At 43.0% G+C, this 24,835-nt stretch overlaps 3 protein-coding genes across 6 annotated transcripts in view; 1 reads left to right on the forward strand and 2 right to left on the reverse strand.

The window, feature by feature from the left end:
* The window catches only part of LOC131878695 (death-associated protein kinase 1-like), a 61,296-nt gene that overhangs the window by 18,474 nt on the left and 17,987 nt on the right, over positions 1-24,835 (reverse strand). For all 3 annotated transcript variants that reach the window (XM_059224774.1, XM_059224772.1, XM_059224773.1), the window contains exons 2-9: positions 19,704-19,960; positions 13,947-14,168; positions 12,727-12,865; positions 12,459-12,658; positions 11,964-12,116; positions 3,031-3,076; positions 2,535-2,624; positions 2,270-2,410 (exon numbers count right to left, since the gene is read on the reverse strand). In XM_059224774.1, the coding sequence (XP_059080757.1) occupies positions 2,270-2,410; positions 2,535-2,624; positions 3,031-3,076; positions 11,964-12,116; positions 12,459-12,658; positions 12,727-12,865; positions 13,947-14,168; positions 19,704-19,795 (1,083 nt within the window). In that variant the 5' untranslated portion in view covers positions 19,796-19,960. The remainder of the gene's footprint in view (positions 1-2,269; positions 2,411-2,534; positions 2,625-3,030; positions 3,077-11,963; positions 12,117-12,458; positions 12,659-12,726; positions 12,866-13,946; positions 14,169-19,703; positions 19,961-24,835) is intronic.
* LOC131878700 (zinc finger protein 16-like) lies at positions 3,037-14,457 on the forward strand. Of its 2 annotated transcripts, none has more exons than XM_059224781.1 (8): positions 3,037-4,003; positions 4,143-4,845; positions 5,101-5,504; positions 6,266-6,670; positions 6,742-7,015; positions 8,238-8,475; positions 10,001-13,572; positions 13,640-14,457. In XM_059224781.1, exons 1-7 carry the CDS (start codon positions 3,716-3,718, stop codon positions 10,350-10,352), a joined length of 2,664 nt encoding a protein of 887 aa, XP_059080764.1. In that variant the 5' UTR covers positions 3,037-3,715; the 3' UTR covers positions 10,353-13,572; positions 13,640-14,457. The 2 variants fall into 2 exon arrangements, with proteins under 2 accessions (XP_059080764.1, XP_059080765.1); XM_059224782.1 differs by having other exon boundaries at positions 10,001-13,521.
* LOC131878710 (uncharacterized) lies at positions 14,647-16,046 on the reverse strand. Its single transcript, XM_059224811.1, has 2 exons — positions 15,791-16,046; positions 14,647-15,724 (listed from the first exon to the last, which is right to left on the reverse strand). The coding sequence occupies exons 1-2, from the start codon at positions 15,963-15,965 to the stop codon at positions 14,757-14,759; spliced, it is 1,143 nt and encodes a 380-aa protein (XP_059080794.1). The 5' UTR covers positions 15,966-16,046; the 3' UTR covers positions 14,647-14,756.

Consider the following 24,835-nt stretch of genomic DNA (forward strand, 5'->3'; position numbering starts at 1 on the left):
CCGCACATGTCCTGGATCATCCCATCCTTTTTCTGCGTGATGGATGACATGCTAATCATATGGCGAGTTTGGTGGAGCCAGGCCCACGTTTTTTCCTCATTCTAAAACCGGACTTGTTCGAACCCAACCTCTAGAGGTGGCAAAATACTGTAGTGTACAGTGTTGTACTGTTCAACATACTGAGGTTTGTTGATTGGAGTACGAGGGGCAAATATTTCTGATGGCTTGTTTAGTATCTGATTTAGCGAAGAATAAGTTAATGACCTTCAAAACGTGAAATTATGTTCACCAGGCTTGAGCATAGGTATTAAATAATAAAAAAAAGAAACATCATCATGAACTTTCATGATTCACGTCAGTTTCAAATGTACTGACTGAGCTTCACAATGGAGTTGCATTTTTTTGATACATGCACCTTTACCGACGATTGTACCATGGGAAAAATGGAATGTGGGTGCAAATACTGTAGTCAGGAAATTATTATTCACGCCTTGTTTTGCATCCGGAATGGGCATTTGTAAAGCTGGACGGGCTTGGTATATTCACTTGCAATCAAACAATACGTTTCTCTTTGTTAGTTAGAAGCTCGGCATTTAAAAAGAATATTTTGTAGGTATTTGCGCCACAATAATCGCCTCAATCGAAAGATTAATTTTGAAGTATTGCTTTATTGTGTTGGCTGACATACCAAACCTAATGTGTACTCACCATTATATCTGGCCATAGAAGCACTTCAATTGGAATGACTGTTATTTTACAATAATAAAAGATACGTCATAATGATTGAAAAAAAAAGATGAAAAAAAATGAATTGTTTTATTTTTCATTTCACTAGTTCTAGGAATTACATTCCTTGTAGTGGTTAGAAAAGCCAGTGGGAAAAAAACAAGCCAAAAAGAACTCACAATTTTTTCATCTGAAACATGTTCTATTAAAAAATATACAATACAATCCACGTAGAGCCACTGGTTATAAGGTAGAATTTAAATAACTAGTTTAAGTCTTGTTGATGTGTATTTCCATTACAAACCATTTCAACCAAAAGCTTTTTTTGGTTTAAAAAGAACCTGCAAAACTATCCATTACCCTGCTTGTATACACCAAATATCTAAGTGGGACCCTTACGAGATCAATGCTCAGAAGTGTTTTACAAGTCAAGAGTGGGAGGATATATCGTTGCACTTCTTGAAAAAAATATCATGGCGAATACGTCAAGAAAACTTCAGCCTGCAACGTGCCTATTTGGCTAACAGGGCCTAGGGATCAATGCACAAAATGGGCACCCTGGTGTGGCTCAGAAGTGCCAACTTGAAAGCTAAATAAATAAGATCCTGTAATCCATTCCCCCGCGCTCTCTAGGTCCAGACTGACACGTGACAAGATCAAAGTCACTTTTTGGGGGGACTCCAATTTTGGCAAACTCTTTGTGCAAGCCAAAGTTGAAGAAGTGAAAAAAAGCGAGTCTGAACTTTTCACCTTCTGCTGAAGGGTTGGGAGGTTTCTAGACGATTTGTTATGACCTCCAAGGTCGCGTGAGATGGGATCTTTGATTTTGGTGAGATGATGAGAGAATGATTGGAATTGGAGGTGAAGACCCAATAAACTTTTATGATATTCCTCCACACACACTCTCTATAATCTTGATAAGTGCGGAATTAAGTTTTCTGATTGAATAATCAAAGCCCGTCGAAACAAAGAGCGAGACAAAGGAAGTGGGGAATGCACTTCTGCACTCTCTTCCAGCACTTTTCTAAATAGGATGCAATCAAGGTGGCACGACAACCACAATCCTCAACCAACCATCCAACCATCCAACCAACCGAGCAACCATCTCTTTGGAAGGGGCCCATAGGAGTTGACACATAGCAGTAGTGTTGGCAAGGTGGAATCGTGAGCTTGCCGATGAAAAACCGATTTTCCAGCCATTCAATTCACAAGTGAAATGGCCAAAGGAGGTGCAAAGCCATTTTTGGGATCGGCTGACTGCTGTTGAAAACATTTTGCATCTGGCATTGCACAATTTGTCGGGGTCAGATTGCCTCTTTTACGCATGAAAACTGATTTATTGACCTTTTTTTCTGTCATTTACGAAAGTCAAATTCGCTTACACACTCGAATGTCTTCATTGCTCAATCATAAATCAATACATCAACCTTCTTCATTCATCATTATGATGAGTCTTATGGCCACCCTGATTTGATGACATGAAAAATTGCTATGACACAAAATGTACGACAAATAATGGATCGTAATCGTGCAATCGTCTCACCTCTAGTACAGCGGGCGTTCCTGTGGCCATATTGGAAACGATGGGAGGCGTGGCCGCTCCGGATTCGTCGTCGTCCAAGCCCAATTTGGATCCTCTGGATCGGGATAACTTGTTACACAAGGCCACCACACGCATCGAGTGCTAGTCACAAAATGGAGATTTAGTCTGAGTTCACAGTAACATTCACGGATTATCATGTTGAACAAGTGTTCCTCGAAATCAACAATGAGAGTGAGAATAGAAAAGGAGGAGGCTTTTTGCTTACCTTCCATCGCCTTCGGGCTTGAAAATTTTTGAAGTTCTCGATATTGATTTCCTTCTCTTTTCGTGTCTGCTGATCTCCATCGTTTCGGGGCTGAAAAAAAGAATCACTCATTGGTTGATGAAACTGTTTAACGCCTTAGGAGAGACTCGAACACCTTCAGTGCTTCTCGATCTGAATTATTAATACATCTTTTGACCTCGACTCATTAAAAACGCTGAGCTCTAGAAAAAAAAACATTAATTTTTGGGCTTCATGATAGCAAGATAAAGCCTAGAGGTGGACTGAGTCTACCACCAATAAGTCAGTGTAGCGGAGGTCGAGTTCACTCGAGACTTAATTCCTCTATGGCTAGACCCTTCAGTGTGCGATTGACAAGCAATTCTCCACAGGGCTTCTCGTTTCCTCGTCCAATCGTTAAATAAAGTTGGCCACTAAAACTTGGAAATAGTCTTCCCTGGAGTGCCTACTTCAATAATTTAGGTTTGGGAATACTCACTTTGATCCAAGGATGGTTCAGACATTCCTCAACGGTGGCCCTCTTCCTGCAAATGAAACCAAACAAATGGATAGTCATTCTCAAATTTGTACAAGAACCCATCGATAAATCATATTAATCATCTCTTCCCCCCGTCTATGATTCGTCGTCACTATAAATATCCACCCAGGGTCCAGCTGTGTCAGTGGATTCCCAATTCGAGGTAAACATTTGGAATCGTGCCAAAATGAACGTGATCATCATCGCCTTGAACCTTGGAGCAAGCAGGGATGATGCTCAGCTTTCCAGAAGGAACACAAATCGGCCAGCAGCATTGATAAACAAAGGGCTGCAGTGCACCATATCGTATGAGTCGCGACTCAAACTCCATGTAATAGCTGACTGGTGGGAATTGTCGGAGTCAAGGACCATCCACTTGGAATCGGATATCCGCTCATTCTCCGGGTTTGTGCGTCATCTCCCCGACGCCTTTTCTTCCACGTACATACTACTCACTTTACTCGAGAGACGCACGGTACATAGAAGAGGCTTCGTCTATTGCAGATGTCATCTCTCTTGCTCCCTCCCTGTCTTTGAGATGAGTTGGTGAATGGAGAAGAATCTTCCTTCGAGTGGTTCGGTTCGCCCTTTTTAATTTCAACGGCAGGGGGGGTGTTTAGATTAAAAAGTGGTTGTTCACCAAACAATGAACCCAGAAAGAGGAGCGAAGCCGGCGGCAGTGTTGGAGATGATGATGCCAATTAATCTCACATGCCCGCTCTGTCGTAAATCGAATGGATTTCACAATGTGGAATTACTCTGCGATCGAGTGATTGAGCTCGCAACTTCCACCATTCAGTGTCCTTTGTGCCCGGTGGTGGCCTTGAACATCCTAGACCTGGCCACTCATCTGAGAGATCATAAAAGCAAAAAAAAAACGGGATGGCCATTGCCGTCCAACACCAACATCAATGCCTCGCACGCCAACATTCTGGTCTCTAGTTCCCGATTCGAAAAGATAAATTCTAGGCTACCGTAGATTTGGTGCTGAAAGGTGTTGAAAGGGAGTTAGTTGCTGGCCGCTTGAAAACGGTGTCTGATCAGGATTAGAGACCAGAATGTTTGTATTAAAGGCAGAGCATTCGTATCGTCAAAGCTCCGGCGAGAATCCCAATGACACCTCGGTGGAGGAGCTTGAAGAGATCCTTAATGATTTCACATCCCTTCTGGAGGATTCGAGCAAATCTTCCGCACCACATCAGGACATCGCTCATCACCAACCCAATAACAACGAGGCCAACCGCAAGTACGACAAGCGGAATAATGGTAATGATCATGTCGTCATGTCTTCTCCGTCGCATCCTGGAGACTCATTCTCCAATGGATTCAAGGCGACGAGATCGCCGAAGAATCAGGAGAAAGAGGCCAATAATTTCCCCGTTAATGGCCACGGAGTACGGAGTAATAATTGTCCAGCCATGCATCATATTGAGCGGAAGCACCCTCCCAATAACGCCGGTCAACATCCAATAATCAACGCTTCACTCCATGAAATATCACCTACTTTCTCGCTTCCCAGCTTCACTAAAATAAGCGCCAATCTTCTTGGTGCGAGTGTGTCAACCAACGATGATCGAGTCCGGAAAAACGAGGGCCAGCTCGTGAATAATGGGCTGGAGATGCCGATGGATGGGCTTATTTTGGGTGCTTCCACAGCATCGGAGGGTGCACAGATGCAATTGCAAGGCAAAATGACGGCGCAAACAAGTCATTACCAAGGTGGAAATCTTAATGGTCGGCTTGCCGTCGAGGGGAGTTTCGACCATTGCATTCTAGGTACGAGTAACCTTTTTTGTATTCGAGGACTCTTTGGCAGAAAAAATGGAGTCCAAATAGGGACGTGAACATGTTTTACAGCAATCTCTCTCAAAGGATTGCCTTTTCCCATTCCCCAAAATTTACAGCCCTCTCTCGTCAATAAAGATGTCTTTGAAGGCTTGGAAAGGGAACAAGGAAAAATCATGCCTTTTTTTTTACTTTTCAAATTTATCATTCCTCCCTCGGAGTTCTCATACGAGAAGCTTATTCCAGGATCTGACAACGTGACAAGAGAGGCCAAATCCGAGACGGAGAAGAAATGCCCAAATAAGCCCACCACAAAGACAAACGACTCCACAATCGTCGCCTCAGCAGTCATCACCTCACCAACATTATCATCATTATCTTCCGGCCACCACGTTCCTCTGCCACCACAACCATCAACACCACCACCATCCCAACCAGCCCAATGTCAGCTTTGTGGTTGGAATTTTGATGATGAGCACTTTTTGCAACTCCACACAGCATTGATGCATTCAGGCAGTCACCCTGACGAAGAAGAAGGAACAACAACAACACGTACCCCATGGACTGATAAACTGATTAGGGATTCCAGAGACAAACGCCATTCCGGGGCTCTTACCCCGGGAGCCAATGGCCATCACCCCAATGCATTGGTAAATCATGTATTCCACTTCATGGCTTGTCATTACTTGTGAATGAATCATTCACTACTTTTTGTACTCTTTGAAGGAGCCTTAGACCTGACTGCTTAATTTGTGGCGTCAGCTTATGATGGAGACTCCGTTTCCATTTTGGCAATGCCTTCATGCATATTGAAACAATGTGTTTTCATAACTCAATCTTAGAACCTCGTTGGCACTCAACGTGGTCAATTTGGCCACTGGCTTGGGATTTTTATTAGCTGAAAGCTTTCAAAGTTGAGAAACCATGAATTTTTATGTAATACTTCACTGAGAGTGATATTTTGTGAATATGAGCTCCCTCCGTCATGTAATAAGTGATATTGACACAATATGGGTGGTTAGCAAGCTAGACTAATCCATTTGATCAACCAATGAGGGTAAAAATCCATATTTGGACTTCCTTCAATGACTAATGTGTTGCAAAATTTGACATTATCAATCATGTCAATGAATTACCATTTTGCATGCCATAACTTTTTGCACTTCCTGGTGGAGAAGACAAATTGACACTTTCTAGATTATTGGTAGATGAGGAACTGTTTTTGATCAGTGTACAGTCTTTGGTTTCGCAAATGGTTTGTCATTCTCCAAGTGGAGCCAGAATTGGTGCCAAACAATCAAGTTATCAGTAACTTGACAATAACTCCTGCTTGTGTGAAACCCCGAACTTGACATTATGGCATGAACATAAAAGGGCCTATCATCGAGCTTAATATTTGTTTGGTTTTCAGTGGCCAAATCAGGGTGACGAAAAAAGCTGTGAGGAATACGGTTGTCGGTTTTGTGATGAGATCTTCACCTCCTTTGATAATTATAAGATACACCTCCGATCCGCCCACAACGATCAGCGATTCATCTGCAAGACTTGTGGCAAGCTGTTCAAATTACGAGGCAGTCTGCTGGTTCACGAGCGTGTGGTTCACAATCCAAATGGACAAGGCACATTCCATTGCTCCATTTGTAACCGGAAATTCAACAATAAATATCGACGTGACATTCACGAGAAGTCTCACGGAGCCACGGATGAGTTTCATCCGACTGTGGGCGAGAAACTCACTTGTGTCAAGTGCAATTTAGATTTCAACGATAGGGGAAGCTACGACATCCATGTGGCGGGCCACCGGTTCCATTGCCAGGTCAGTGGGGGGGCTTTAGCGTTCATTTTGAGGTGCTTAATGTCCATTCCATTTACCTTGTCGTGTTCCAGGTTTGCTCTCAAGGCTTCGAGACCAACTCGGAACTGGTACTTCACTCTGTCTCGCACATAAGACAATCACGTGGCGACCCTGACTCTTTGTTGCCAACGGTTCCACTCAAGCAGGGAGTGACTTGTTCCCAATGCTCTAAAGTGTTTCCAACCGAGATTCAATTGACTCAACACATGAGACTTCACACGGGAGGACGACATTGGGAATGCAAAGTGTGCCAAAAGTCCTTCACCACCAAGTATTTCTTGAAGAAACATAACCGCCTTCACACAGGTTAGCCAAAAACGAGCTTGTGAGAAAATGCCCTCTCATCGTCCCACTGTATGTTGACGGGTTCAAGCCCATAAATCGACCCAGTCCTGCTTGTGCTTGCTGGGGAATACGACTCAAGTTGAGAGAGAAGGAGGAGGAGGAGGATGGAGACGAAGACCCGAAATTTATCGTAGTTAATTAATGATTAACAAGTAGATTCTCTCATCAACCTCGTCAAGGGAATGGGCCGTCGTTACGTGGTACACCTCAACTCGGGACTTGGTGGGATATCAAATTTATCTTGTCACATTCTAACACTGAGTCCGGATTGTTAGTCATGGTCAAGTTGGAGAACTCATAAGTCCCTGCTTTTTATAAAGTAGATCAACATTATTATTATCATTAAAGGACGCATTTTTTTCCGGAAATAAGGGACACAGAGCGAGATAGATTGACCAAGCGAAGTTGATCAAAAGAACAGAGAGAGATGATCAACTTTACACCTATTTTTGGTTCTGCAGTCTAATTTGGTACAAACCAATTTTCTTAAAAAATCTGTAACAAAATAGGCAGCAATTGGTCACTTTTCTGGATCTTGTGGCTTACGGTTTGGGCTGTTGTTTCAAATCAGTTCATTTAGCTTTTATTTGGGATGGCAAAATAATCGATGAAAGCATGATGATGTGCAAGCTTATCAATCGGAATACTTTTTACGTCTTGAACTGTTGATGAATTCCAGCCCCAATGGCGGTAAGAAAGTCCAAAAAAACAACAACTAATATTAGCATCACGTTAGAACGATCTCTACGTTCTGAAAGTAATACTTATGCACCTAAACCACCCCATCAATATCTAGATGCACTGCAATCTGATCAAAATAGCGAAATTATCAGCTCGTTTAAAACTTGGCCAGTAATTCGAAGAAAGAGCTGACATTTATCATGATAAGGAACCGGGGCCTAAAATCTCGAAAAGGACCCGAGACAGTCGGTCTGGATGGAACTGGCTGTCTCACTAAGGCTCGTTATTTCCCCTCAACTTAGACAATGCATAACTTAAACTTGCCCATTCAATCCGTCCGATGAAGAGGGAAGGTTCCCTCTCGATGGATAGTAGACATTCATCTTGGCATGTGGGGGTTATGTTCGATTGCAGTTGCAGATCTCTCCCCTCCAATCGGGCATGTCGTACATTACATTTAATTACTGCTCCCAGATAGAATTAATTTTCCCGTTTCATCTAGGCGAGACTCCGTACAGGTGCAAGATCTGCGATCGGGCCTTCACGTTTCAGCAATCATTCCACAAGCACATGCTCTATCATTCGGACGAGAAACCCTACACTTGCTCACAATGTGGCAGGTCCTTCAAAGAGCTCTCGACCCTTCAGAACCATGAGCGAATTCACAGCGGAGAGCGACCCTTTCAATGTGAGACGTGCGGCAAGAGCTTTCGCCAACGGGTCTCCTACTTGGTACACAGGTACGTACGTTTCATTGAATGACAGGCTTCATTCACACTTCATTGGGTCAAGTAGCATCTGATCTACTGTAGAATGGCTTTTGGCTCTTACTGAGAGCTTGGAAGAAGAGAGAGGTCTGCTCGAAAACAGGTTCAACTAGGGCCCCACTTATTTTATGCGCACTTTGATCTTGTCGAGGTTTTTTTTTTGAGCGCTCCAATCGGAAATCGGAAATTGCTAAGTGAATCGAAGGAGTGCTATCATTATTGCCGGTGTAACCAATCTTCTGACTTCCCTTTATTGACATGGTTAATACGATGCATCCGACGCTGCATTTTAAGAAGCTTTTTTTTTTAGTTCGATTTGCCCTGGATCGAAGCAGGAAGTTTGGGTTTGGGGGTCTCTTAATTTCAAGGAATAGAGGTTTTATTTATAGATGAAAATGGTTTTACATCTATGGACCCACGAATGTTTCTTTAATGAAATGTTCATCCCTGGATATTATTGAATTATACGCCATGAGTATTTGTACTGTTGAATATGTTTGACAACAAATGAAGAAACAATGACATGACAATTTACGCAAACTCGAATCTAAAGCCTTTTATAACAAAGCGACGCTTGAATGTAGAAAATTTAATTTAAAACGGTGCTAAAACACACATTTCTAGATATTTTAGCCTACATCAAATGTGATGCATACCTTCATTCTTAATCCACAAATGATGAATTCATCGTCAAATGGTTGAATAATTTTTTGTAGGTACGCTGATTAAAATTGAAGTTCATCAGATATGCAACATGGAGTGTTTTGGTGCCTCCTAAAATGCCTTTTTCGTCAATGAACTCATTGGCCGACTACTTTCGCGCTGATTGCTTAGATTATTGCAAGAATCAAAGCATCTTTTCCTTTTTGAGTTCTAAATCATGTCTTCAACTTCAAATATTCATGCCTTGGACGTTCTACAACCTCATTCATTTTTACGGCAATGACCAATTTCAATTCCAATCTCCTGTCAATTTTTGCCCTTAAACATTGGTATTTTGAGGGTATTTTAGGTCATATTGCTTGCATTGCACAGCTTCAAATCCTTGGAAAGATATTTTGTGTTGTTTTCAACCAATCTAAATGGAACTAAAGCTGAGGAGTGTAAAAAAAATTCCCAAGACCAGCAGCCACGTTTTATCATTGCAATAAGAACATTTTTGCGAGTTCGCTTACAACGAGTTGCATGTGCAAAAAGGCATCCATCTCCCTGTTTCCGAGTTGTAAATCTCTTTGCACAAGCGTTTGATCAAAACAAGAATTGATCTCCAGAACCAACCCAAGCAAAGCAAAAGCCTCAGCCAACTTCAGGTCAGTCATCCCCATAAAGGAAAATGCCCAATCATCCAAGCATGAAATGGTTCAAGCAGTTCAACGTGTTTTCAGACCAGAAAATGGCCCTCAGACATTCTTTAAAGCGAGCTAACGTAACAAGATGACATTCGATATGATTGTCTCAACAGCTCGCCCATTATTATCATTGTCATCATCGCTTCTAGGAGAATACACACCGGTGTGATGCCCTACAAATGCACCGTTTGTGGCAAATGCTTCCGTTACAAAGTCACTCAAAGGACCCATAAATGTCCCGGAGACTCGGAAGAAACCAACGAACTCTCCCCCAAGCCAGCAACCCCCGCCGATCAACCCATTGCCAAAGAACTGTCCGACCATCCCAACTTCCCCACTCTGCCCAATAAGCTTCGCCAGGATCTGTTGAAGTTCCGCAAACAGAGAACGCGGAACTGGAAGTTTACCCCTAAAGAGGAGACCACAACCTCCGAGCAGGCTCAGCCTCAGCCTCTGTTTGCTGAAGAGGTCATTCGGTTTTCTCTTCCTGACCATCTCTGAGTCCTCGTTAAGTCTGAATAAACGAGTCCTCCCCAATAATGGCGGCTAATCAATGCCTGGGCGCTGGAAATCAATGAACAATCATGCCTGATGACCATGATTAAAACAAAATGCCGTCGTTCCCTCCAAAGTACAAAGTCATGGCCCACAAAGCCGATCCCAGACTCGGCTCCGAGTGAGAGAGCTTTAATCAGAAACTATTTCTCATATCAACACTTTGCAATGATTGAAAAATGTGACGCCATCATTGCCCGCCCATTCCAATCATCACAGATCTTGACCGAGATCCTAGATCAATCCTCGAACCAGATGTTTCCATTGGGATTGGATTGAAGATCCGAGCGCTCGCGAGTCAACCAACCCCTGAGAACGGTCGGGAGGAGAAAGTGCGAGCGAGCAGACCGATAGGACAGGAATCCCGAATGGTTCGTATCTCACTTGGTGGCAAAGATGTGGCGTTAAAAGATTCATCAAAAGCCATTCAGCGATCGAATGCCTAGAGGCAGCATCTCACTTGAATCACTTGAATCACTTGAACCAGCCCACCGCGATCACAAAGCTCACTCAGTAGTGCCCCTGTCTGCCTAAACCAGATACAAATGTTGATCTCGAGAATGGGGGAAGGGAACAAATGCGGAGAATTGGGAGTTGAGAGCATTCAAAGGACTCGGTTTTATAGGTCTATCAAGACATCATACCTCGTTCCAAGCCAAGGGGAACAATGACCAGAAGAGATATCAATAAATCATGTGGGGAGCACTTGTCCTCCGGAGTCCTGCCCTTGATTTGGCGATTACTCCATACAAGCACGTCCATTTGAAATAAGCTCTGGCTTCCAAGATACCGACCGAATGGTTCGTTCGGCTTTTATATCATACTTTTGATACACAATCAAATGGTAAAAAGGCGGACTGCCCAAATGTATGCCACTACCATCATTATCGTCATTCCTTTTCAATCGGATGTTTTCAGGTCTTGCCCAAATATAACTGGGAATGGGCCAAGAATAATGCAGGACAAGGACATTCAGACCCGGGGAGCCCGCGAGTCCGACCTATTAAATTATTGGTCGGGAGGCAATTATTTCATGTTCTCAGGGCTTCAAGTCATTGTCATGAATCAAGACCATCGACTGCCCGTAGTAGAATCATCGTGCAGTTTCAGATCTGGTTTCGTTATCATAACTTGGGTCCGACCATCGTGGGTTTTAAGCACGTGCACTACTTTTGTCATGGCTCTCTCATGAGTTTGTACCAATTCTGGTTCATGAAAAAAAACCCAACTGTTTTGAGTGATAGAGAGGAGATTCTGACTATTGAAGCCGTTCGCAGGAATACGTCGGTAAATTCAGCACGTGCCTAGTTCAAAGCTTTGGCTTTTTCTGGGTGCCTTATCTAGAGTGTCTAGCTCATCATTAACAGGATGACAAATGGCATCCTGAATAAACAGTTTAATGGTCTAAGATTTCATCTAAATTGAAGCAGAAGACTAGGCTGAGAGGTCCATTGCATCCAAGGAAGTGCCTGTCATCGAGCTTCTGGCAACCATAGCCGTACTTACGTTTTTTGTCCAGATTAACTTTCAAGCAAGGAATTGAAGGGTCGTTTTTACCTTTGCTCGAATACGAAGAGCTTCCTGATGAAATCCTTGGCCAAATCCGAGGTCTGGGAAAAGAACTCTTCGTCGAATTCATAGTCGCAAGCCACAATGTTCGCGTAGGTTTCCTGCTGAGTATCGCCCAAAAATGGAGACGCACCCGAGAGCCTAAAATGGAAACGACCCATCAGCAAACCACGCGAAGAATTGGTATCACAACTGTACACAGAACATAACCACTGGATACACAACAATGTTCAGGTTGCATAGATGGCCCATTGAGATTACACGTGAACTTGATTTACCAATGGAAGTGTGAAGAAAACAGAGCAAGTTTCAAGCGTACAGACAAGTGCTCTTGTGCATGTTAAATGAGCTCCTTCATTTGGAGGTAGGGGAATGTGGACAAAAGCGGGTTTGGCTCATTGACTGTCAAAGCCGTATTTGGACACAATGGCTATCGGGGAATTTTAGGGGCTTAGTTGAGGAAGGACTTGAAAGAGTTCTTACAAAATATAGGTAATGACTCCGATGCTCCACATGTCCGTGTTGAGTGAGATCGGCTCAAAGTTGACCACTTCTGGACTCACAAACTCCGGAGTGCCCAACATTTCACGTAACTCCTCGCCAGGTTTGATCTTTCGACTCAGTCCGAAGTCAATGAGTTTTAGCAACGGACTGTTCTCAGTCTTGAGCATGATATTTTCGGGCTGAAAGAAAGAGCTCGATTACTAATTCGTGTTTTAAAAAAGTATTTTTCTTCAGAATCATTCATTACCTTGAGGTCCAGATGAGCGATGTATTTGCTGTGCATATGCTTCAGGCCTTCAAGGATTTGTTTGATAAAGTTGGAGGCCTCCTCTTCAGACAAGCGCTCCTTTTCCGAGATGAAATCGAACAGTTCTCCGCCACGAAGTCTTGGATGAGATGAAAAAAAAAATTGCAGTTATTTCAAATTTGGCGCTCTTGTTCAACTAGTTGGCAAATATCTAAAGGGTTGCCATTTTGGGAGCCATGTCTAGACCGAGGTGGCAAAAAAAACATCTCAAAGAACTGCACGATCTGCTCACCCTAGTATGCATTCTATACAAGGCAATGTCAGATCAATACATTTGTCACTGTCGTTCAGAATATTTCGTGTCATGCACCCCGATCACTTTGGTCTTGCCTACGAGTTTGGCTCACGAACAAATCACCCTCATGGCAAATGTTAGAAACACGTGTTCAACTCAATCTAGTCGAACCTATTGCCCTTGCAAGATACCTGCACCATGAGTTCCACATCGCACACCCAATCCCGTCCCAACAACCAATGGACACGCCTCCGCGATGACACCCGTCCCTCCCCGGCTCAATATGAACCCCCGGCCAAACGGGCCAATCTGGCTGCTGACCGCCCGAGCTCGAAATTGTGGGAGGACGAAAACAGTCGGTCCCCACCCCATGGCTCCCACGCCCCTAGCTTGCTTGTCCCTCACCCTCGTCACTCCGCCCCCTTGTCGCCTGAAGACTGCGATCCCTCTGACCTTCGCTACAAGACGGAGGTGTGCCGAAATTTTAAGGAACGATCCAAGTGCGTATATGGCGAACAGTGCCAATTTGCCCATGGACGGCGAGAACTTAGGTATTGCATGTTGTCTTTCAATCCCGTATCTGATATAAGAAAATGCCCCCTTTCCCGTTGATTTCAGGGACGTGGTCAGAAACGCCAAGTACAAGACGAAACATTGCCAGAAGTATTGGATCACCGGCTACTGTGCTTATGGACCCCGCTGTAACTTTCTTCACAATGAGCAGGAGGGAACCCCTTCACAGGAAACACGCTGTGGGTCCAAGGCGGCCCGAGGCGGAGGCGGGTCTCATTGGGGAGGACACAAGTCTGCTCGAGGCTACGCCAGTCAAAGACCAGCCTATTGATGTACCGTGGTTAATGATTCCCCCCCCCCNNNNTTTCTATCTGACGAATTTTCATGCGAAATAATAGAGATCGTGACTTACAACTCGAGAACGAGGATGACGTGGTGACTGGTGTCGTAGACCTGGTGCAAGTAGATCACATTCACGTGTTCCATTTCGGCCAAGATGTGGATTTCCTTCTGGATGTCCTCCCGAGCCACACCTCGTCGAGAGGTCTCGAGCCGCTTTTTCTTGATGAATTTGGCCGCATATTCGTTTCGGGTGCTCTTCTCGATCACACGAAATACCACGGCGAATTGACCACTAGAAAAGGGGGAAACAAATTTAAAGCAGTGTTTGATACAGACATGCAACAACATTTTATATCGTCCAAAAACGTTGACGTTGTTGAAGTTTTCAATAACATGATATTCATGCCGATTTTACCGATCATCGGGTGCGCACTTCATGCGGCCCAAATTCATTATTACGGTCCTTACACCAACCAGCAGGTTGTTTAAACAGTCATGGGTGTGGCTCAATTTGAAAGGAACAAATTTTGTTAAGTGTGTTTTAAGCAACGACCATTCTGAAGAATATAGTTGTGACTCGAGCTTTGCGCCTTTGAATTTGTAGAGGCTTGCATAGAGCCAGGGACAGCCGAGTCCAAGTGAAAAAGTGAGGGACAGAACCTCGTTTACCCTTTTATGCATGGTTCGGTTTTTTACGGGTCTATATCCATGCTTAAACTCAACTAGGAACATCTGAAATCTAATTAAACCAGAGTACCATCGCTAACAAATGCGTTATAACCGAACTTTATTAATTCGATAGAGAAAAATCCTGAGCTTACAATCGACACATGGAGTACACTTTTCATTCATAAAGAAATGTACAGAAAACACTAATTCTTCATTGTTGCTCGTCATTCTGTCTATGAACATCGACAGAGACTGTAGCATTACGTTTCATTGAAATTGGCGCAGATATTGACCGATTCCTGATATTGATATTCACATTCTCGCTGGCAGATGCCATACCTCCAATACTTTTAGCTTTGGCTTGAGAACGGTCTTTTCTGGGCGGATCCACGCCAATTTGGATCGAGTCCTCGAGGTCCAGATCTGTTCTTTGGGAGTCATTGGCACTTGTAGGAAAGACACTGTCGGGCTCTGATTCGAGATCGCATTCCTCAGGTACGAAATCCAAGGCCTCAAGGCCCAATTCGACACTGGGCACTCGATAATCGCGGAATGAGGAGTCCACTGATCCTCCTTTCTTCAACTTCTCTTTGGCAATTTGAATCTCTTCCTGACTAACCTTTAAATCTACCATGCTCACAGGTCGAGAGGATGAGGCTTCAGCTTTGTCGCCTGCCGAGCCAGAAAGGCCAGTGTCATCGGAATGGTCTTGATTTTCGGGGAGGTTCACGGACATTTCACGAGAGGCATTGTCAGGCGCAGCCTCTGGAATGGCCAAAGCTTCATTGGGTTCGTCTTCCGTGATGGCAGGATTGACCAAAACTTCCAAGGGTACATGATCTTCTGCATTGCCCGGTTTCTTCTTGCGGCACAACCTCGGGATTTCATGGCATTTGCACATGCTAAAATGCCTCATAATCAAGACGGTGTCAACCAAGGTGGACAGGATTAACAAGAGCTGAGGAGGGCCCAAGAGTTTATCGGCCTTTACAGGCTTGAATTGGACAACAAGACGATAAATGCCCACAATCGTGAATCCAATGAAGAGAAAGCCATAATTCAAGGCGGCAAAACACGCTAAAACCCGTGATCGCGTGAGTTTGTTCAAAGCAATGGGAATAAAGAAGAAATAGATCATGGTAAACATCATATAAAGGGACAGAAGAAACATTTGCAAGCCTGAAAAGAAAGCAAAAGCAAAGTTGCCACCGAGGCTATGAACAAAGTCAAATCCAGTCGTTTTACCCAAGACAATAGCCTGTGAATCTGGAAACGGCCCCTCTTCCGGAACCATCCCTTTCATGATGTTGTTCCAAGCTGCCAGAGCGAATATCCCAAGGGTGGCCTTCACCAAGGTCACATCAAGGCGCCCCACGACTGGGATGGGGCCGAAACGGAGCCACGGACAACTACAACACATATTGGTTTCCTTTGGGAGAGTGCCAGCTCTACCTTCTCAAGAGTCAAGAGACGTTCGAGGAGGTCTTTTTAACTTCCACCGAACGCAGTACTTCTAATGAGTAGACTTCGGAAAAAAGGTAGTAAAAAAAAACCTTAAAAAGTAGGCAATTCCCAGAAAAGTAGTGAAATGTTTGAGAAAATATTGTTGATTTTGACTCATTTGTCGAAGCAAAATAATGCAATGGATACAGGCTTGTCACAAAATAGGATAGATGCCGGAGGATGTCCCAGACTTTTAGTAGGGTAAAATATGAAAGCTTTGTATTAAGCACAGTCATGGATAATTTCTAAGTAAGGATGCTAATGGGATCTACCAAATTGGACCATTGAATTTTTTTTTTCATTTCATTTTTGTAGGTTAAGCACGTTGTTAAAAATGTTGAAATACAGTAATCCCTTAAATGTTTAATTGCATCATCCTAAAAGTTTCGTTTGACTGGGCCTTAGGCAATCAAAAGACGAACCAATCAAATTATATTAAAAAAAATCAAAATAGGATGACTAAGTCACTTAACATAATACCACGGGAAGAAAGTGTATTTCAAATATAATCATAATGCGCTCTTTGGCCTTAATTTGATTTTGGCAAGTAATGCCTATGCCGTTTTCTTCTTTTCTTACTTTCTTGTTCTCGCAAGAGTAGATTCAAATTCCCGCAAATTGGAAAATGCTCGTGTTTCTCTGGATGGCCGAATAGAAAGAAACAAAGCAGCAAATGTTGAGAAAGCATATCTTTTATTTTGGAGACATAACCCTGAATTTTCTTTACATTTTCAAGTTCATTTTTGAAATATTAGTGTCAGTTGTAAAGATGGTTACGACAATCAAAACAACGTTTAGATACCACCCATATTTGTCAAAGTAGCATGAAAATGTCAAAAGAGTAGTATCGTAAAAAAACACCTTTTAATCCATTTGTCCAAAATTTGGCATAAAAAGGCAAAACCTTAGGTTGGGGAAGTTACCTTTTGATCTGAAGTCTACTTATGAGTTATTGATGTTTCAATCAGGGTGGCTAGATAACAACAGAGGTTGAACGGGGAGTTTTGGGAGAGATGAAAATGACTGAGCATAGTAATAAAGCATAATGAATTTGACCCAAAAGATGTTCCAGGAGAGTCTCATCTTTAGCCCTATTGTGTCGCACTGACTTAAACATTAGACATTGTTGACATTATTTTAAATTTGAATATCTTGTAAGGGATGTAAGTTTTTACTGACTGAAATGCAGAGTGTTTCCAGAGTTGCTTTGCCATTCCTGAGCTAGCTTAGGATTCACTATGTATCCAATACACTCACTTTTGTGTTGTCCTAAGGTCAAAATTCGCTTTTAAGTTTCATTTATCTCTAAACCACTACCAAATCGGCTCTTTATTTTTTTTTCGGACTTCCTTACCACAACTGGAAATGGAATTCCCACCAGTTCAAGACGAGAAACTTATTGTGCTTATTTTACATTCACAAATTATTTGATCGACCAACGAATTAGAGTTGACAGATAGGGCTGGCCCTTGAACAAAGGGTTGATCAGGAATTTTAGTCAAAAACTTGTCCAAGTCTTACTATTGTACTTGATGTCATGTAAAGCTATGGACTTGTGGATACATTTCGCATGAAAAATCTCCTTTAAATTTTAAAGGCTGTACAAGAAGTTCAATGAGAATCCGGATAATTCCATGATTCCTATCATTACGTTTTTTAGTACGTTCCAGAGAACCATGCTCTTTTTGTTTTATAGTTTATCATAAATCTAAGCTTTCCTATGTAATACCGATCGAGTCAGTGGCTTAAAACGGTACATATAATCAATTTGATTACATGTCTTTGGCACTGCACTCAATATTCCGTCATAGGTGTAGATCTTTTATGGGAATGCTCAAACTTGGTCACCCTAGAAAGAATGCATTTGCTAGCAAACCTTTATATAACATTCTTGCAGCCAAAAGATCTCCAATTTATTACAGAAACTTTCAGAGTTCCAGTTGATTGAGATCAAAATGTGGAAAATCTGCTCCTATCTACAGGGCCTGGTCTTCATAACTGCCACCTTGACCACTGCGTCCTTGACCTTGTTCACATCTTCTCATCTAAACGCTCTCTTCTACCATCCCTCATCTTTGACCTGGCTTTTGGCCATTGTGGGTTTGGCCTTGGCCCCCATTTCATTCATTCACATAATTTGTCAAAAACACGCATCTTCATTGAGACCCAAGGTCTGGCTTATGGTCCCCCAAAGACTGCAGGGTCTTTGTAAGCTATCGAAGCCTTCAAGCACGACCACGGAAAGGCAACCTGACGATGTAGACGACAGTCGAGCCCTTGAAAGGGCAGTACCCTTGTGGGCCAAAGTGGCCTTCGGGATTGGCCTTATTACTCTTCCTATTATGGTCGGCTTGGAACTAGGCTCCTTGGTGCTCTTGGGACAAGGCCGTTGGAATTTGGTCGGAAGCTACGCCATTTTGCCATCTCTTCAAAATGTTAGTGGATCTTCGTGCTTCTGCCGAGCAAGTAGCATCTCTTCGCATGTGGACAACCCCTCCGCCTGTCATTTCACGATTAATGGACACTTTTGTATGGCAAACTACCATGGCGGTACTTCAGAAAGTGATAAAGTGGATGGAAACCCTCCTTGCCAAATGTCATCCGCGATTGGCAGTCAGTCTTTAAACCGAGAATGTCTTCTTTACCGTCTATTTGAACGCATGGTCTGGCCTTTGGGAATCCTGATGAGTGTCGTCATCATCTGCCAGCTTTACTTGATGCTGCATTGGACGTGCCGCCCAAGCTTTTTTTCCTGTGCAAAGTTCAAGACCGTCGAGGACAACCCAATCGAGCCCGAAACCCTCACCAATCGATCGTCAACCCTGGATCAGAGCAAATTTGCCACCATCACTTCACGTCAGCGATCTCGATCAGCTCTGGCATCGCTCACATCCTTACCGAACGATTTCTTCCCAACCAAGGAACAGATTGAACTCTCGGAGAACCCTTTGACCTTAAGAGGAAAGGAAGATCATGATCAAGAGGTCTTCCTAATTAGCCCCAACTCGAAGATCGTGCCTATAAAACAATCTCAATCCTTGCATCGGCTCTCTTCCGGCCGAAGAATGACCCTGGCAGATCTGCCCGGATCCGAGAGTGTTCGAGACTCGAGGAAACTTCGTCGTCTCCGATCTTTTGGCCACGGAGGAGGCCCCTTTGACGAGGACTTGAAAAATGACATCGGTAATGATACCCTCATTAGTACAAGAGGTTTCCAGCCTCTGCTCAATAGTAGCGTAGTCACTGGCGGGACCGGACATCAGATCATTATCTCTTCTAACGAGCAATTTTGAGCAAGTTCAACCAATGATTTACTGATACTATCGTCCAGAGCCTTAAGGAACTGACGGTTTGATCTGGACCTTTTTTTATGACGAGTGTGAATGAGACTGACGATGTTTCGAGACTTGTAATTATCTCCCACTGACGATTACTTCAGATGCTACAAGACAGCTTTGATGGAGCTCAAAGTACGCAGCACGAGAACAACCCTCGTTCTACTTTGAAACAAGCAAGATATGGGCAATTTCCGGGGAACCCCAAATTAATTTATGTCCTTTTAATTAGAAGTCCCGGAAAGAACTCATCTGGCAAGTTACGATTACTTGGAATAAAACACCAAAACCCTAAGAGAAGGGCTACGACTCGATCTCACCTTCCGATTTCCTCGTATTGTTCATAGAAATCCTCAAATGGTTCGGTCCGGAATTTGGTGGAGTTGATAGTTTGCACGAGTTTGTACATCATGAATGAATAGTATCTCTTCCGACGAACTTCTTCTCACAATCACTGCTTCATTTCACTTAATTCTTGTTGAGCACACTGACTTTGACTGGATTGAACACTATGAGAAGTAGCAAAAGAATGCCTCTCTCTCTCTCTCTGTCTGGCTTTTCAATCTCGTCGACACACCTGAAACGAAAAAGGGTCTGTTAATTGCAGACGTGGTAGCAGCACTGAAACGGTCTCGGAAACATTTTTATCCCTTTTATTTGATTCTCCTTTTGGCCTGATATTTGACGGAGGAAAAACGTGCCTTTGTTTGAGTTGTTTCAATCCATGACATCTGGAGCCAGCCTCCATCAATAACTGGTTGTCAAAATATATTGCCCGATTCTGGAGGGAGTCAGGTTGATTGTGTGACTTGGGTTTCCACCTCTAGCAGTGCCCAACCCAAGGCCTAGATCATTTAAAACGATTTCCGATTGGAAGATCGCATTTGGAGCGCACATTGATATATAACTACGTGACTTCAAGAGCTCTTGTGGTTTAATTACTTGTAAGCCCGAAAATAATGGCTCCGGGCAGTATTCCCAGTATTTTCTGTCTAGAAAAATGAAAAAAAAACCGACTATTCTTTTCGCAGACAAAGGAGATCCATATCAAAAATCATTCAATCAAAAGCTGACACAACACGGCCATCATCAGAGAAATACCTATTTTGGAATGTGCTGACACTTGTGCTTCTAAAACGAACTGAAAATTGGCAGTTCGGATTAAGTGGTGTCATTTACCAACTCTCCCTCAAATGCCTCGCACAAAACGCTCTCTGCCACTCACCACAGCATATAACTTTTTTTTATGAAGCAGGAAATCCAAGTGTGTCGCTATCAGTTTTCGGATTGTGGCCTTGAATTCCATTACGATGTTTGTTTGGCCTAGATTTTAAAAAACACGCCGTAGTTCCCATAAGTCACAAAACTTTGGAGGGTTGACGTTGGGGTCTCATAAGTTGCGGTTAATTAAGGGGAGGCTTTTGTTTGCTTGAGATGCACTTCCCGAGGGTTTCTTCGTTATTCCATTTTTGTGTCTTCATTTGCATATTAACCGGAGCAGCTTTTGGCTTGCCAAACAATGGTCTTTGTTCAAAACGGCGAATCCTGCCTAACGAGAAATTGAAATGAATTCTTCAATTCCCATGAGTGCATGGATGGAAACATCAAACCGTCTCTGTCGGCTGGCTGGCACTCACTTTGCATGCAGATTGAATAAAGATTGAATGTTGAGTATGACCTGTAAAGGATGGTTACAGGCCGTTTCAGAGACGCTGAATCTCACTTCATTTGCCACCTTCACATCCTCGGGATCCTCCGGATTATCTATAATTTAATCTTCACTGTGGATGCCCTCCAGCAATTATTCCAATTGGCTGTTTTCCACGTACCTCGAAATCTTCAATCCAGACTATAAGGTTCAATCCAGGATGACGTGAGAGATTTCAGCCGTGGAAAAACAAAGTCTCGAGCAAACAATGACGATGACACAGTTCCATACCTAGTCAAATCATGTCATCCAGCCACGAATTTATGATCAGCTAGACATTTTATCGCCTTGAAATATGGATTCAATATTGTTTCTTATTCCAATGTCAAGAGCCATTCCCAACTGCTAGATCAATAGATTGATGGGGAAGAGCAATTGAACAACTCATCTTCAATTTCAGGGTCGCTCAGGTTCGCCATGGAAGAAAGTACGCTTGATGGTAGATCAAGAGTCAGGCTCATGATCCCTGGAATCAGATGCCTTGAAACACCCCTAGGTAGATACGAGCATATTCCCGTTTTGTCGGAGGCAAGACCTTGATCTTAATGAGAATCAAAGCACCTTCAGAGACATGACATTTTAAGACATTTCTTTTTGCTCTGCTGATTAGTCAGGCCAATTTGCGTATAGGCTTTTTCCCCTCGGGAAGTTAAATGCAGAGTTCTAGAACGAACAAAGTGACGGATGAAGAGCGCGGAGATTTGCATCCCAATCCATCCGAAGGAGATAAATATCCAATGTTCCTTGTCCTTCAGAGATCTGGAGGCGAGTGTTTGTGATAAAGCTCCGGAGTTAATACAAACATTCTTCAAACAAGCGGAGGAGCGAACATCAGTGTGATCTTATAATTTATACATGAAGAACCCAATGCAAACGTGGGTATCCAAGATGACAGGTGATCATGTGATCATGGATATCCCATTCCCGGATAGCTGGCTCATCTGGACCCACCGGTCTATCTATGGATGGGCTTGAGTTTAAAAATACCGGTAAAAAAGTGGGCAAGAACAGAAGTAAGAAGTTTTTAACACACTCTGGACAGTGCCAAGTCCAAGGATGTGGCTAGAAATCCAAGTGTTTTTATAGACCCATTGCACGTTTATATGCAATGGTCCCTAGGGAAAATTATGAGGTGTCAAGAGAGGTCAAATGGTCAACTGGGATTCGAAATGTCGCCTTTTTTCTTGTGGAGAGAAGTCTGCAATATGAGGCTTGAGATAAGATGCGATGGATTTCGAAGCAAATGGTGAGGTCCTAAAAGTTATCTTAATTTCTAGAGCGTTTTTTTTTAGCCTTAATCTTGGCTGATGGATCCCTCTTCCTAATGATCTTGGATATATTCACTCAGAATTGAAGACATGTGATAAGTGTTGGTTGGACCAGCTTGAATTGACATTGAAGTGGTAGGTATCATTTGATATTCCACAAGGCATCATGTGCACTGCTGTACTATGTGCAGATATTTGTTCCACATAACCTGCATGTCTGGTTCAACATGGGTGGTCGGCAATGGTTTTGGAATCGTTTCAGGGAGTTTGCAAAAGGTAATGCTGGAGGCCGCCAGTCATAAGGATTAATCTTTTACAGGACAATTTGAGGAGCCATTTAAGAAGATTTGAGGGAGGTTTTTGTGGGATCTATTGCACTCATTTTCGGTTACGGACGATGTCATGGGTGTAATTACCGTTGATTTGTTCATTTTGATCTCAGGGCCACATGGCCAATTGTACTAGTTGCTTCTTTTTTCTATGTGCTATTTACTTGTCTTGGCGTTTCGTTTGGGAAGGGAGTAGGAAATGACATGGATTTTCCCTCCTCATGTAATGAGTTCATATATTTCTCACCAAATTAGTTCATGAAACAAAATTGGGCTTCCGTTCACCGCTGGCGCCTGTTTCTCTCCTCCTTACGCTATTTCAAATGGCACAGTTCACTTTTTCCCCCTTCAAGGAAAACTAAACCACGCTGAGAAACCGAGCGTGCAGGGTTAAATAATAAAATAGTTCGACAACTTCGATCAAATGAAGGTTATTATAGAATGTAAGCAGCTGTTATCTGTTATGCTATACACAAACGGTTTTTAAAGCTTGACCATCATATTTTGATCCGATCTATATCCTAAAACTCAACGATTCCAGGTATTTAGTTTTTTTCGAATCCATCGCTCTGTCACAATCCTTCCTTTAATGGGAATTTAAATTTGAAAATAATTGCACCTTGGCAAGTTCAACTTTTGTACGGCTTCTGCAGGGCTCGCCGGCGCTCCACTATTATGTCAAAGCTCATTCTCGCTCTTGGCCAATTCTCGACGATTACCATTGCTTGGGTACTATGTCCGCTTAAAAGGTGCTTCATTTGGTTGATGAAAAGTCTTCGATTTGGAATATCCTCCAATTCAGAATTGAGATTGCAAGCGTCCGAGAGTGCTTTGACAACTTAACTAACTTGGAGAATGGCGCATAAATTTATGCATTTGCCCCCTCCAGAAAAAAACCTGGAAAATCGTGACTGACTGTGCCTTCTTGATTGATGGCTGGAATTAAATTCCACTGATCAGTCTTATTCTGTGTTCTCCGTTAACGGAGAAGTATTCGTCATCCAATGGTAAAAGTCCGACTTCAAATCACGATTGGTTCAAGGAAACTCCATTTTTCTTCGAACCCATTTTTCTACATGAAACCGTGACGTACTGAAAATGACGCGAGTCGATATCCACAAGGTGACATATTGCAATCTTTAAATCATCTCTAGGCTTGCTACAGTAATACTGTATGTCCGTTTAAGTATTAATGATCGGCCGTCTCTTGGAAGTCCATGTACCCATCTCGGCATTGTCTTTGACTTCATCAGACTGGAAAGGGGGACTGAGCATGGCACCCTGTGGAGCTCCGCTGAAGACATGTTTTGCCCTTTGACTTCGAAATCAGGAGTATTGATCCGTTATGAAATGTGTATGTGGATGTCGCTGAGAAGGAGACCTCAAGAATATAACGCAGTTTTTATTCTAGGGCAATGATGAAACTCGTTCCCATGAGATTCGGCGATTTGCCATCAAAATCTTCGAGGGGAGATTCAATGCCATCAATTCGTGGTTTGACCGATGACCGTTTTTTTAGACTAAAAAGAGCCCCTATCAACGACCTATTGAACTCTGAATGCACAAGGCCTCAAATTTGTCGAAAGATCTCAATTCATTTTTCCCCAAGAGCATGATTGATGGACAAGATGATTCCAATGATTACTCTGCCCATGATGGATCTCTATACTTTACCAGCCGGTAGACAATTCGCTCCGAACTGCTAAAAAAATCCGACCACAAAATGGAGCAAATGCATCCATCGTTCATTGAGGAAATAAATGCGCTCTTATCTGAAAATGCCACTTTGCATTTTAAACTGGGCGTTGATCTCTTTTGTTCTAAGAGAAGCCGTCTCCGCTCCTCCCATTTATACAACACCTAGCCTCGTTTGTCTAGTTTCCTTTACTTGATCCTCCAGCAATTGCGAAACTGATAGCAGCTAAAAGGCATTTCAATGTAAATGAGAGCTAGAGGAACGCCAAATAAGTTAGACAAGAGAGCCAACAACCGATTCTGGAGTTTGGAGGGGTTTTCTTTCCCCGAACTCCTTTTTTCAAACACGTGCATCGTGCCAGATCTTGAACGATACGCCCTTCAACTATTGGCTTTGACACTCTAAAAGGGACACTTGGATTGACAAATGAGTTGGGGCTTGAACTTTCAGA

This window comes from Tigriopus californicus, chromosome 4 (assembly GCF_007210705.1).
Source record: "Tigriopus californicus strain San Diego chromosome 4, Tcal_SD_v2.1, whole genome shotgun sequence".
NCBI lineage: Eukaryota > Metazoa > Arthropoda > Copepoda > Harpacticoida > Harpacticidae > Tigriopus > Tigriopus californicus.

Coding starts and splice junctions, on each gene's coding strand:
- LOC131878700 (XM_059224781.1), top strand. CDS start 3,716: ATGAACCCAGAAAGAGGAGCGAAGCCGGCGGCAGTGTTGGAGATGATG. Junction 6,671..6,741: donor GCCACCGGTTCCATTGCCAG/GTCAGTGGGGGG, acceptor GTCGTGTTCCAG/GTTTGCTCTCAAGGCTTCGA. Junction 8,476..10,000: donor GTCTCCTACTTGGTACACAG/GTACGTACGTTT, acceptor CATCGCTTCTAG/GAGAATACACACCGGTGTGA.
- LOC131878710 (XM_059224811.1), bottom strand. CDS start 15,965: ATGTGTTGTAGTTGTCCGTGGCTCCGTTTCGGCCCCATCCCAGTCGTG. Junction 15,725..15,790: donor TTCACAGGCTATTGTCTTGG/GTAAAACGACTG, acceptor CTTTCTTTTCAG/GCTTGCAAATGTTTCTTCTG.